This window comes from Strongylocentrotus purpuratus, unplaced genomic scaffold (genome assembly GCF_000002235.5).
Source record: "Strongylocentrotus purpuratus isolate Spur 01 unplaced genomic scaffold, Spur_5.0 spur5_scaffold_21, whole genome shotgun sequence".
In the NCBI taxonomy this organism is placed as follows: domain Eukaryota; kingdom Metazoa; phylum Echinodermata; class Echinoidea; order Camarodonta; family Strongylocentrotidae; genus Strongylocentrotus; species Strongylocentrotus purpuratus.
This window is the reverse complement of record NW_022145607.1, coordinates 43,887,462-43,902,272: the sequence shown is the minus strand read 5'-3', so window position 1 is coordinate 43,902,272 and position 14,811 is coordinate 43,887,462. Positions and strand designations below refer to the sequence as shown.

General features: G+C 36.6%; 1 protein-coding gene across 1 annotated transcript; it reads right to left on the bottom strand.

The window, feature by feature from the left end:
* On the bottom strand, nt 1-13,683 carry LOC578133 (probable proline--tRNA ligase, mitochondrial). The gene is made up of 12 exons (XM_030994878.1): nt 13,602-13,683; nt 11,299-11,446; nt 10,723-10,904; nt 10,289-10,358; nt 9,673-9,753; nt 7,507-7,579; nt 6,855-6,962; nt 4,819-4,944; nt 3,895-4,045; nt 3,532-3,667; nt 2,796-2,978; nt 1-1,453 (listed from the first exon to the last, which is right to left on the bottom strand). The coding sequence occupies exons 2-12, from the start codon at nt 11,419-11,421 to the stop codon at nt 1,343-1,345; spliced, it is 1,344 nt and encodes a 447-aa protein (XP_030850738.1). The 5' UTR covers nt 11,422-11,446; nt 13,602-13,683; the 3' UTR covers nt 1-1,342.
* Nucleotides 13,684-14,811: the final 1,128 nt, after the last annotated feature.

The window sequence follows — 14,811 nt, the reverse complement described above, 5'->3', positions numbered from 1 at the left end:
TTTAGATTTTTGCATATCAATATATGCATTTTGATTTATTCCTAGCACATGATAAAAAAAATTGACATTAATACATCATACATGTATTTGTAATTCCCAAAGTTTCCCATGAAACCTACCTCATTCACCTGTTACAACTGTATTAGTGATCACAATCTTGTGAATGTGAGAATGGAAATTGCATAACTGTACTTGCTATGTAGGACAAACCTCTGGCATACATTACAGTCTGTCAATCCGAAATAATTGACAAAAGCTTGTATGAAATGCAACTAAAATGGAAAGATAGCCTCTTAAATCGTTCTTCACTGAAAATATTTGTTCTCAAAAATATTTGTTCTCAAAAATATCTGAATATCACTTTAATTCAGACAGTTTTAATAAGGTTTGACCAAAGCCACATTAATATATCTTGCAGTGAACTCCTGGGACAAGATAAGTGTAATGCGTGTCACATTGCTGTATCTTATAACATTAATATGAGTGACAACGTGTAGGGCCTTTGTTGTACACGGCTTTCTAGACCGCCAGCTTACAGCGTCATAATTTGAACAAGCCTTGGTACATGTCCATATAGTTCAACTGTATGCAAGTACATAAAGGTCGTTTCCACTATGCACTTGCATTCTAATCTAGACAAGGGTTTGTCTTGAGGATGGTTAGATAAAGTATCAAGCATGAGATACTTAGATCAATAACAGTACAGAATTACACTATTTCGCAACAGTTGGAATGAAAATTCTTGTCTTCACACGTAAAAGTATGCTTAAATTTTAATTTCGTCATCATGATAAATAAATTGTTCAGCCAAACCGAACTGAATGCTCTTCGATCTACAATAGGCCTTGCTTTGAACAATCCCATTTTTGATAGTGTTACAAGTAGTGGCACAAAAAGGCTTGTCCACGTGCAAAATGTATTATTAAGGAAAACCAAAAATTTGTGGCATTGGGGTAGAACCCTATCATGAAGACATGGAGCTGGCAAAATACTTCTATGGACTAGACTGTGAATAAATAAGGTCAAAGTATTGTGATATCTCAAATCCCAACTTTGTATTCACGGGTATTATCAACAATTAATGTATTTTGCATTCAGGACATGTCTTTCTGTGCCACAACATTTCGCTAAGTTAACTTAGTGGGTGTTTTTAGTGTGTTTTCTTTGTACCAAATGTATATTTGATTGAGTCACCAAATGCTTACGCAGGACTTCACAGCATGTAAGTCCTGTGTAAGCATATTGTGACTCAATGCATTTTAGTAACTTGCACCAAACTAACTTTAAAGAATCCACTTTTCACTTCAGCAGATAGACTAACATTCTAGCTCTTAGCTAATCATCATAACACAGTAATGGTTTCCATTCTCTGAAGTAAGTCCACTTTGGACAGATATTCTGTGCTTCCTGATGCTGTGTTTATCACCTCAAACTTGGGATCTGCTTCAAGAGCCTGGCAGAGAGAGAATTCAAAAAAGGAAGAAAGAAAAACAATATATTAAGCCTGCAGTTTGAAATAAAACTTTTTTCTGTGTGTGAATGTACATTGTACATTTAATGGTAATACAAAGTTTTGGGAATTTTTTTAAATAGGCTCAACAGTGATTCTTTAAAATGTTGATATTTTTGGATGACCCTGTGGATGTATTATAAGCACTAGAAAATTTAGTCCCTTAAACACTTCTGCTTTCAAGAAAAATTGAATATAAAAATTTACCGGTACTCCCGGTAAATTTGGATAAATTTCAAATAGCGCTTACGGCCATACAATGGTAAGTGCGACCATGAAAATCTCAGAATATGTAGTTGTGATATGTAATTGCCAAACGGGAATAGCCAATCGGTCGATCTTAGTCCACAACATTGTTTTATGGTTTAATCAATATTTTGACCTTGAGAGGGAGCTATACAACATGAAGAGTTCATTATTTACAATTTCATAACTTTCGACTCGATTTCAACCGCGACAACGATCACCGAATATTGTAGGATCACATATGCTTCCAATATGTTCATTTGAACCAAATTCATGACCCCATACCAAAACTTTGTATTACCTTTAAGTCTTGTATTTTAGCATTATATTAATTTATTAATTTTATTTCACTCGCAGTTTTTAAAAAAGGGAGAACTTAAAAATGACAAGATATATACAAGAAAATGATACAAAATATCATATACAGTTAAGTAGATGTTTTCTGGTGGAGGCAGCAGCCAAAAAAGAAAAAGGGCTCTTACATGAGGGTGATACTTAACAATAGGTTTAGCCCTATTGAATTTAACTAAGTAACTAAGATCAAGGTCCAAGTTGTCACATTATCTTTGTCAATGTTAACCCCTGTACTAATGAATTCTCTCATTCACATGTATGCTTTCATACAGGGTCTACCTGGTTCCTGTAGGCAATGTGTAAATACACAGAGCTTAGCATCTCATTTTTTTAGTGGATAGAGATTACCAGAGTTATTAACTTTTCAATGGTTTTGAGTTGAGAATCGAGTCATTATTCATCAATAGTAAATATTGACAACTTCTCAAAAGTTGAGGAATCTGTTTTAGCATGTTTCTTGATATACTGACTTTTTCAAGCAATTAGGTTAACATGTATATGTATAATTTGAATGCATGTGTAATTTTCTAATGAATATAATGTAGCACTGTGGTAATGAATAATAATGAAAAACAAGTTGAATGATGCAACAACCAGAACATCAGAAGACATATTTGAATCTCCCCTTTCACACCTCCTGGTGAGGTATCCCCTACATACCTAACCAATAAGGAAAATACCTCACCCTCTTGCCCACGACAACGATCAATGGATATCCAACATGAGCAGCATCCTTAACTCTCCTTCCTATCGTCATGTGACCCCTATCGTCCAATAGCAGGTCAGCTGCTAGGTGTGGTACATGAAGACACACATCTTGATATAGCCACTCTGCTAAGTGTATAGCTGACCTCTCCGCTCCCCCCTCCTGTGAAATAACAAAAGCATGACGTTTGTCCTTCATTATACACAATGCATTTTAGGGGGATTTTTGTGCAAATACATCTTGGATTCTTGCAGAAAAGAAGATTATTTTGTAAAACACAATTTGAAGTATCAACTTATGGGAGATCAGTCTGAAGTACAGTTGTCTGGATAGAACAGATGGGATTTGTACATTATGGAAAATAACTCAGTATCCAACAATGCAACTATACAAAAAATGCATTGTTCAACTACAGTAATTATTGAGAAATAAGAACTGATTTTTGAACTGCAATACAGATCACACTTTCTTTTTTGTAAGATTGAGATATCCATTACAAAATCCCACAAACCATGCATTTTTGTCTTGTTTTGTAAATAAAACATATTTTATTGCTGTGTGAAGTTGTGAATTGTGTTACAATGTAGTCAACTGACATGACATAATAAAATGAGTTAATAATATATAGTCCATATATAAACTAGTGCAACACACAGTGAAATCTCACTCTTTTCATGTGTGAATGGGCTTTGTCATCCCTATAGAATAGACCTACCTTTGGAGAGACTATGCAGACCTGATAAGGGGCTATGATCTGTGGCCATCGGATCTCTTTCTCTGATGATAAAACCTCTATAGCTGCTGCCAGGATCCTTGTTACTCCCAGCCCATAGCAGCCCATCTCAGCTAATCTGTAAGAATTGAAAATGATGATGATGATAATATTAACAGTTTGATTTGTAAAGTGTTTTTTTTCTTCTGAGGATACAAAGAACTGAACATTAGTCATTACAAAGAACAGAATGTGGACAAAACAAATACGGGACTTCACAAAGTACGTAATTTCTTCTGATATGTACGACCAAAGACTTTGAACACAAAGGGAAAGCACTCTGTGAGAAGATCTCTCTTCACTTACTGAGGCTTGCCATCTTTATCAAAGAAGTCAGCTTTGAAGGTCTTGGAATACTTTGTGCCAAGTAAAAAGGCGTGGCCCACCTCAATGCCTTGCCTCAACGACATGGTGCAGTCGGGCGTCGACAGGTGATCTCGGCACGAAGGCACACCCTCTGCGGAAAAATAAATTGAAGTGCTGATTGTGAGCAGAATGCCTTGGATTGGATAAAGCAGGGTTAAGTAAAAGTTGTTCTCTGGTATTTAATGTATCCTCTATTTCCAACAAACGGGTACACCCATGTTCATACAATATTTATGTAAAACATTGTGCATACACGTACGCACTTTACTCCTCTGCTTAATGGATTTTGCTCCTTCCTTTCCCCAAATCTTGATAGTGGAATATGCCTAGAGAGTTTTATATCAACCAACACCTCTAACAAATTTTAAAATATTTCAAACTAATTATTTTTAGGTTTAATCAAGTGTATGACATTGTTTCATTGTGTACAATCCTTGGGGAGAGTGTTCATCCGCCGATTTCTAATGCTGTGCAGTAATTAACCAATGACTGAAATTCAATAAATTTGTTGCCAAATGACGGGTTATTCTTCTCACTATAAATTCAGGAAAGCTTAAAGCAGTAGAAGTATTGAGATGTGAGTTGGTCTAGCGGTAATGTCCATGATACGGTCAGCTCTCTGTCTTCGCCTACAAACTGACTTAGCAGACCCCAGTTTGAGACGTCTTTTTGATGGCGACTTGAATAATCATATCTGTTTGATACAGGTCTGTGAAAACTTAAGTTAAACACACACGCAGAGGAAAATAATGAATCCTTATCGGGGTAAACTTACAGGAAAAGGACCCCCACTCCCATCAGGGTAAGAAATTGGATAACAATTGACAAGGCCATAGAGAGTCTTCTAGACTTGAGCATTCTCACCTACTGTTTCTTGGTTGACTGCATACCCACATCTGGAGCAATGGTAGACATGATCCTCTCCTATCTCAGATAACAGGTGGAATTCATGAGAAGACGATCCTCCAATAGCTCCTGTGGCTCCAACAGCTAAAAATGTATACCATTAACCAAAGAAAAGAAAAAATGATTATACACTGACCAGTTCGTTACACACCACATAATCAAACTTTCAATGCATTTCATTTGATTTCCAGGTTCATGTTTAAACAAAATAGAAATGACAACACAGAGCATATAACATGAAAGAGTTACATAAAAAGCCACCCGCGGATGCCTGAATATTACCTAAAATAAAGTGAAAGAAGATTGGATATGGAATTCCTGAAATATTAAAGTTGATACTCTAAGACAATCCCAAATACTGAGATAATTACATAAATAGAGAGCTTTTAACCCCCATAATAACACCAAATGGTGTCCACCCGACAAAACAAGTTTAGAATAATGAATTTATTCGAGTAAACTCTACCAAAATATCTAAGTCTGAAACCCGGAAGTGCACGTAGAGTCGGGCCTCTATCCGTGACGTCACGAACGGGAGTCATGAGCTCAGTGAGAGTGAATGGCAGTGATATCCCTACGTAAATGCTATCCTGTCAGAGCTTAGATTTGTTGTTGTTAAGGAGTATATTTGATAGATTTTCTGTTTTCATTTGAATGAAGAATAACGAAGCAACATTTTCCAGTCGCTGATTTCTTTTTATATCCTCATATTCACCTATTTGGTAGAGATTTAAGACGAGTTTACTGCTTAGTAATTAAAGTTAAATCGTGCACTTATGAATAGGCGGATGCATTATATTGTCATCAGATGAACATGAGCAGTTTTGTAAAAAGAATAGGTCTAGAACTATGATAGTACTTATCATAGATGTGTGTGACTGCCTCAAAAAAGGATACAGTACCAGTTAAACATTTTATGTTGTATCAAACTTGAACGAGATCATGCAAGCGCGCTTCCTCTATAATATTTTGGCGAGTGATGCGGCTCTTGCATGAACGTTCGTGGAGCGAGCAGAATCGGGAGGTAAGACCAAGCCGCTGCTCCAGGCGCTGCTTGCTTGTGATGGAACGTACGTGCGCTAGTTATATGTTTATCGGCAATTGCAAGAGAATGAAAGCGACGTTGCCAGCTAAGAAAAACAACTAACAAAGACTTGCTCCTGACTACCGGTGTCAGAATTGGTAGATGAAGGATGTTCAGGGCCAAGGAAGGCGAAAGACATGGGAAAAAGGAAGAAGAAACCATCGGGAGATCGCTGTAGTGTTATGGTAATGAACTGTGCATGGGTAGACAGCTACTGTTCACTCCGTGCCTGGGCCGATTTCAACACCAAAACAAAAATTACATGGTGAAAATATTGACTAATAGCACATCGTTGGCATGTATATGTCATAATTTTTAAAAGGGGAATTGATATTAATACTATGAAGTACTAGGGGAAGGTAAAGAATTGTACATAGAATTATGATTTATTAGACTTTTCAGCCTTTGAAAAAAAAACATGCAGAAAATCGTATCACTCTGCACATGTTTGCTATGGAACATCCGGGTACGTGAATATACTCTCTCCCGGACGTGAGGTCATAAATAGTAGACCAGCGTCGTGACTGATTTTCTATGCAAAGAGAGGCGGATATTTTAGACATTTCAATTGAGGATTTCGAGTAGACAGAATTTTTTTGTGATATACTAAGTAATTGAAAAACTTAAAAATAACATATACTTGCCGTAGGTAACAAATTAAGGGACATTTATTTGCTTAGAGTATCAACTTTAATTCTTCCTGATCGGGGTCCCAAAATGTCCTATGAATAATATGGAAGACAGTGGCTTTAGAAAGGCAAAAATTTCCTGTTTGCCTACAACAAAAATGTAAAGGCCTCTGCAACTTGCTTTCTCAGTAGTCCTATGAAACTGTTAACCACTATTATTTAGTACTTATTTGTATCCCAACATTTACGGGATCTGTTTTCAAACTGAAGTTCAGTTGTACCTTGTACAATGGGAAGATCCAGTATGCTGAAGATTCTTTGATATGCTTCACAAACAGACCTATATGTCTCTTCAGCTCCCTCCAGGTTAGAATCAAATGTGTACAAATCTGGAATAATGAGAAGAGAGAAGAAAAATAATTGATGCTATGAGACTCATTGAATTTTATGAATATTGTGACCATGATTAAATGTACATATAGTTGCTTACGATAATCGAGATTTAATATTTGAGTAGCTTACCGAAATAAACTTATGGCCAACATTATCTTTTTTTAGATATATTATGTGAAAGATAATATGTTTCTGGAAACATCACTTTCATGAGTAATTCAAAGATGATGAACAAATGTTCAAAACGTGAAGGCCAGTTAGTAACTACAATTTGCCACGGTGAAGATCATTTGGACCAAGTGCAAATGACCTGTAAACGTCGTCTTAGTGTACACACTTTGAGTTGTTTAAACACTGAGCTAGCATGTCTGTCCAAACAGACATGCAAATGTGCACAAATTGGGGTCTTTTGTACCATCTACCATCTACTAATTGCAAAACTGTATTATCGATGTAGACAGTTATATATGTATCATGGCTACCTGTATGAATGGCACATGAGCATTGTTCAGGAATGTTAACTGGAGTTTCACGTCTTACCTTTCATGAGGAATTCCCTTCCACGAAGTAATCCATATCTCGGTCTCATTTCATCTCGAAATTTATTTGTGATCTTGAAAATGGAAGTTGATACAAGAAAAGGCAAAAATTTAACATAACTTGTCGTAAGGAGACATGATATAGGTCATGTGCGTAAATAGTTTCAAGACATCCTGAATATTGTCACTATGCATAGCTCAAGTACCATCACTGAAGTACTAATGCTGGTAGAACTTAGTAGGTCAATCCCAAAAATTAAATTTTCCATTTCTTTGAAAATGATCAGAAATGTGACAAGGAGTATAAACCAGAACGTCAATGACGTAGCGCTCATCCGCATCTCGCAACAACAAAAATCGTAAATTTTATGTGGTACACTTTTGAACTGGTCAAAAAATAAAAATTTGATGCCCTGGAAGGGACATAATTTCATTTAGCTGTACAAAATTAAATAGAAACTAAAGGAAATGTAAATAAAAACTAAAGGAAATAATTTTTTTGTTATTTTTGGAATAAATTTGCATAAATTACCATAATTAATTAAAGGAGTACAATTTCAAAATTCAGTGTAGAAGTTTAGTGTACCAAAGTTAGCTCTACAATAGAAAGCAAACCAAATCAAAATCGGTCGAAATATGAAGGAGAAGAAGCATTTTTTGTGATTTTTTAATTATTTTTGGAATAAATTTGCATAAATTACCATAATTAATCGATGGAGCAAAATCTCAAATTTCTGTGTAGAAATTTAGTGTTCCAAATTTAGCTCTACCAGATAAGGCAAACCAAATCAAAACCGGTCGAAATATGAAGGAGAAGAAGCATTTTTTGTGATTTTTAAATTATTTTTGGAATAAATTTGCATAGATAATGAATTTCACGATTCTGCGTAGATGTTTTAAATCCCCCTCCTAGCCCTATCATATGAAACAATCAGAATCAAAATTGGTTGAAAAATAACGAAGAAGAAGCATTTTGAAAACTGTGGACGGACGGACGGAAGGACGGACGGAAGGACGGACGGAAGGACGCCACGGCATGGCATAAGCTCATCAGGCCCTGCAGGCCGGATGAGCTAAAAAATGTATTTACACTTTTCATCGATTCTGCTGAGCCACAGGAACATAAAGGAATTTATATGAGAACTACATGTAGATGGAATTCGACTGCGCGCAGTCGAAAATGATGCCTCCTTCATAGAGCAATTTTACAAACCGAAACGGAAGAAATTTTTCAAATTGAAGTTCAATTGTAATCCATTAACATGTTCTCAAAATATCGTGATTACAAGCAATTTCTCATATACATATATGACCCTTTGATCTTTGACCTCATGACCCTAAAATCTACTCAGTTCATTGGCTCTGCAAGATGTCCTGAGTTAAATAGTAATCCATCTGTCAGTTCTAATGAGAATGCTTTCACAAGCTATTTTTGCATACATAATGAGCCCCATGACCTTTGATCTTATGAACCAAGAATCTACTCAGTTCATTGGCTCTGCAAGATTCATAAATGATCTAAGTTTGGCAGGAATCCATTAATCGGTTCTTCAGATATCGCGATCACAAGCTGTTTTTGCATACATAATGAGCCCTGTGACCTTTGACCTTTGACCTCGTGACCCCAAAATCTAATCAGTTCATCGGCTCTGCAAGATACATACATGACCAAAGTTTGGCAGGAATCCATTAATCGGTTCTTCAGATATCGCGATCACAAGCTGTTTTTGCATACATAATGAGCCCTGTGACCTTTGACCTCGTGACCCCAAAATCTAATCAGTTCATCGACTCTGCAAGATACATACATGACCAAAGTTTGGCAGGAATCTATTTATCGGTTCTTCAGATAACGCGATCACGAGAACGGGACGTACGTACGTACAGACGTACGTACGGACGGACAACCCGAAAACATAATTCCTCCGGCTACTTCGTAACGGAGGCATAAAAATAACGGGGGAAAATGCATGTTTTTACCTGCTAGGTCCTCAAAGAGAAAGAATTCAATATCGAATCATAATTCAATTTCTTTTAACCCATAAACTACTCAATTCTCTCAACCGCCTGCCTGTAAACAGGAATCTCCTGGTTCCAAAAGACAGTGGGTTTGAATGTAGTAATAGTCAAATTGCAAGGTGTGAAGTGGATTTCACTGAGGACATACCTGATACAGTTTTATGGGCAGACGTTTGTGGGAGAGCGTCTTTTCTCCAGCAACTATATCTGTTACAGCTTCTTCATGGGTCTGCACAAAAAACAATAAAAAACAAAAATGTTTACGGTTAATAATGTCAGTAATGCCTCATTTATTTAGACTGCAAACAGGTGCTCTTGGCACTTACAGAAATGACTGATATCTCACATATATTGGAAACTCTATTCAAAGTGTTCCTGCTTTCTTTCTCTCTCTCTCTCTCTCTCTTTTCTGTCTCTTCTGTGAGGATTAATTATTCCATTACAATTAAATACTGTATACAGTACATAGCTTCAATATAACATTGCATGTTTGCTGCTATAAACGCCATTGGCAGAGATTGCTGGAGAGGGGGAGGGAAGAGGAAAGCTTACATGCTGGTTACTTACTAACAAGCATTTATGCTTTCTTAGCAGTCAGGTTAAATAACCACCACTCAACTATAACTAAAACATGTACTAGCATTCCTAACTGAATTCACTTAACATTACCTGAATCTGAATTGTAAGCATTACAATGAATCTTTAAATATCTATTTCAAACCTATACTGAATAACAAATTAAATATTAATCATAATGTACTCACTGGACCCAAGCAGTAGTCAACATTATGGCGATCTTGAAGAGTTATCAGCTCTGGACCATAATCTGAATATCTGACTAGCAGAAAAACAAAACAAAGACATTTAAGAAATGTCAATTAGTTAGAATAAAACTTATTTCATATCTAGATGAACATATAACGTCCCTTTGAATCTAGATCAGGTTTTTTGACATCTTTTTGGCACATCTTCCGTATCTGTGCAGCTAATATAAAAAATATATATTATATTATCATTCTTTCTGCCTTACAAGTTACATTGGAAAAGCTCATGAGAGAATCATATATCATATCTTATAATAAGTGATAAGTATCATATTACCCCAGATCGTAACAGGAAAGTACAAGTTATGATATGACTTTAAGAATATCAAATAGGATGAAGATATTCTACTTTAATTCTAGAAAAACTCACTGACCTTCCAGAGGTCTTCCAGAGGGAGGAGGGTGTCATTCCTGGCATGGCAATCTTCTGACCTCCAACCTTTTGCATCTCTGTGTCAATGACCTTTATGAGCTTCTCAAGTGCCCTCATAGCCAAAGGTAAGAGGTGAAAAGTCCCAGGGCTTGCCTGCCTGATTAGACCAGCCTCCATCATCAACTGTTAAGCATTAGTAAACAAACAAAATAATGATTTTTTAAAAATACTGTAATTTCCAAGAAGCATAAGCTACATGCAAAAGGAACATATAATTTGTTGGAATGATTTTTCACAAATCATTAAAAACAAAATCCAAAGGGGTTTGATATAGATCAAGTGCCTTTTTTGGTATTTCCTTTCAGTTACAAAGTGTTACTTTAAACAATTCAAACATTTAATAAGATCAAATCATGGCACTCCTTGCAGCTACTTGCCTCCCAGTAAAGCTTCCTGAGTGAGCTGCTAAAGGGATTCTATCAAGAATCAGAATTTGTATAAAGTCTTACATCAATTTCCCATTAAAAATTTTCAAAGACCCACTTTATTATGTATGTTGTATGCGAAAATGTCTTACCCGGTGACTTTTGCATTTAACGTCTGCGACCTTTGACCCTTCCGGAAGAACAAAGGATGGTTGGTACATTTTTGAAACCCTCTGACAGAAAGCTGAAAGGCATCGCTTTCCTATCAAAACCATGGTGGAATGATACCTTTAAGATGGTCTGTGAAAAAAAGTAAGAAAAGAGGAGATGAAAATAGCCTTAAGGGCTCCCTCGAAATGTTTTTTATGATATCCGGCACCCATGATAAACGGCACCCATAGGGTCCCACGGAGAGGTAGGTAAACAACAACCAAAATGTGTCCAAAATCACACTTTCCCAATTATTACCAATTACCACTTACCAATATTGGACAGTGGCTTTGATAAATTTTGTTGTAATTGTAGTCCTAATTACCTCCTGAATTTAAAAATCGGAGGTAAAAATAATAAAATAAAAGCAATTTTCTTACCAGATACAGCTCAGCTCCCTTTTCACGTGTACCATGTGAATTCACGATCTCTACACAATGGTGATGACCTCTGACTGGCACTTCGTAAATGTGCTGCTTCCGTATAATGCGCTGAATAACACTCATAGCCACTGTCCAATATTGGTCGGGTGCGGGAAAGTGTGATTTTGGACACATTTTGGTTGTTGTTTACCTACCTCTCCGTGGGACCTATGGGTGCCGTTTAAGGCTTCCTCGAATAATATCATAAAAAACATTTCGAGGGAGCCCTTAAGGCTAAATGAAAACATCTGAATTCTGATTCTGAATCTGAAAAAAAGATTATTTAATTAGGCACATTCATGGGGCACTAGAGGGCGCTTCGCTCGCGTACGACAATCTGAATGGCCTTGCTGCGGTGGGTCGGCAATAATCAGCCCAAAACTTGGATATGGGAGGTTGGAAGGATATATCTTTTTTATAATGTTATCCGGTCTTACCCTTAACCATCCTATGTTTAATCTATGTAGAAATAACATGCGAGTGTGATAAGAGAAACACCGGGCCCATTACTGAAGTAACTTTTTAAATATTAGCCTAGAAATGACCACCAAACGGAAAAAATTGACATTTTTTCCCGACAAATCTTCATAAAATCTGAGTTATAAACAAGTCACATCTAGGTACACTGATACAAATACGATTTTCTGAAAATTCAGGTATGATTTATTAAGTTTCTTTCAAGTATATTTCTGCGCATTGCAGCGCCAATATTCTACACTACATTTTTTTTTTGCAACGAATTTGATACGAGGTCCGCGAGTGTTCCCCGTTCCTTGCGTGTTGAAAGTTTGGTAAAACATAGTTTGCATTGACTCGCGCACGAAAAAATGGTCGAAAACAAAATGTCAAATGAAGAAATAAACAAGCTTTTGTATAGTTATAACTTATAAGACTTCTACCGAGGTTTCTTTGTCGATTCAATTGATTATATAGTCTCAATTAGAATTCAGAATTATCTCACTGAAAAGTTAAGAAACCGACGATGTTCTCGATCTTAGTTATTTTCATTTTGCCAGCAGCCGATCTAGCGTTGTTTGGGCAAAAAGCTAGGCCGCTGCCTTCCCACGCGAACCCTTCCGTGTCCCGCTAAAATGGCGCTCTGCGGAGCTCCAAAGCTGCGTTGGTATCGCTGCAAACTCTCAGCCGGCTAGCTCCCCACGAAGGACCATTCGCGGTATGGCGAGAGTGTGTGTGTGAAGTATGATTTTGGATTCAAGAACGCACGTAATGCAACCGTGCGCGTCATTTTCAGCTGTCGAATGTATACGACCAATTTTACATGTACGATTTTTAGTACAGATACTCGGTCAGTTTTCTTCTTATATCTTTGGTTTTACAACATTTAAAAATATAATTTCTTCAAATTTGCTCCTGACTCGGTTCAGACTAATTGTCTGATGTGTTTTCAAGTCAATTTTTTTAATATATTTTTTTGCATGAATTTGCCTATCTAGGGTTAGGGTTAGGGTTAGGGTAATGATGACCACAAAATTTGGGGTCTGAAATTTGGGGTCTGTTTTAGTAGGCTATATTTTGGATACCTTGCTACACTAGCGCCGAGAGACTGAGCCTTTTGGTCTACCTCCAGGGGTGCCGCGCGTCAGCCTTGTCCCTCAATGTGACGTGACCGAGTAGCGTGTGACTAACAAACATAGATTTCAACGAGTGGGACATAGATCATAGCGTCTAAAAGATATTTGTTTTAAAAGGGTGTAAACTGTAAAGGTTAATCTATAGTTGCAGCCCAAATCCGTGCACAATGTTTCTATAACAAAGACACGGTCATTTAGTAATTACTGATAGTAAAACACTTCACAACTTACCAAAACATATGAAACAGGACCAAATTTTCCAGCGAAATAGAGTTATGGTATCCCAAAGACGTCTAATATAAAAGAAAAAAGGAAAATGATACTGCAGTAGATTTGAATGGGCCAAAACAATGGCCTAAGCTCAAAAGTTTTTGTTTACTCTCATGTATGTCGCATGTCGAATCTTTTTGTCTGGGTCTTAATTGTTACAAAATGCATTTTCATATTTGAGGTTTATAAAACTATCGTATCGTCTGCAGAAGATCACCCTTGTTCTAGATGTTGAACAGGCTTTGACAACTAGCAGAATAGAAATAGAATAGAAATGGTAATGATAATAACAAAATAATAATAATGACAACAACAACAAAAAACAACACTAACAATTAACAGATGCACGGATGATCGAGTATTCCCAGGCAAAGGAAAATGTTGACGTTGTTTTGTTTTTTCTTTGTTGTTCTTGTTTGTTTGTTTGTTTGTTTGTTGTTGTTTTTTGTTGTTGTTGGGGGGGGGGGGGGTTCTTAATTTTTCTACCTTCTGTCTCTCCTGAACTTTTTTTTTTTTGGGGGGGGGGGGGATTCTCGCTTTTTATCTCTCTCCTTAAACTTCCCGATGTCATTTTTTTTTTATATATCTGAGTGACGAAGATAAAGACACTGTTCATTATTTTACGTTTATAATCCCGTCCCTTTTCCAACTTTTAAAGAAGTCGTTTACTTTAAATGCCAGTTTTCATAACTTTTTGCATAAAGTAACCTATTGATGACAATAGATTTTTTTTCTTAAATCAAATGTGACTCGATGTACATGAGACGAAAGAGCGAATACGATAAAAAAATTCTTCAAAGTTGCTTTCACAATGGGTGTTTAGGGCTGGTGTTAGTGCACAACTGCCCATTATTGTATGTATTAAGGCAAATGGGAAATAGCGGCGACTGTATTAAAGCCCGAAACCCCCTTCACCGATATACTCTACATGTTATGCGCTATATATTAATGTTTGTTCTGCCACATTGGTTGATAGGCGCTCAAATAAGACCTTTTTAAAGTCGGCTGCTAGAATTTTTGCACCCCGTATTCGATGAGGTATATAATAATCTACATTTCATGTGAGTTTCAGCACATTTAAAGCAAATGGGAAATCAGCAACGAATGTATTAACCCCACTCCCTTTTATATACTCTGGACGTTATATGCGCCAAACGTTTAGGTTTGTTCT

Bases quoted from the DNA above. Each gene is read 5' to 3' on its own strand.
- LOC578133 (XM_030994878.1), bottom strand. From the start codon at position 11,421: ATGGTTTTGATAGGAAAGCGATGCCTTTCAGCTTTCTGTCAGAGGGTT. The intron at 7,580-9,672 runs GTATGTCCTCAG...TCCATTTTCAAG, and splicing joins TGCCCATAAAACTGTATCAG to ATCACAAATAAATTTCGAGA. The intron at 2,979-3,531 runs GTAGGTCTATTC...GTTATTTCACAG, and splicing joins TCTGCATAGTCTCTCCAAAG to GAGGGGGGAGCGGAGAGGTC.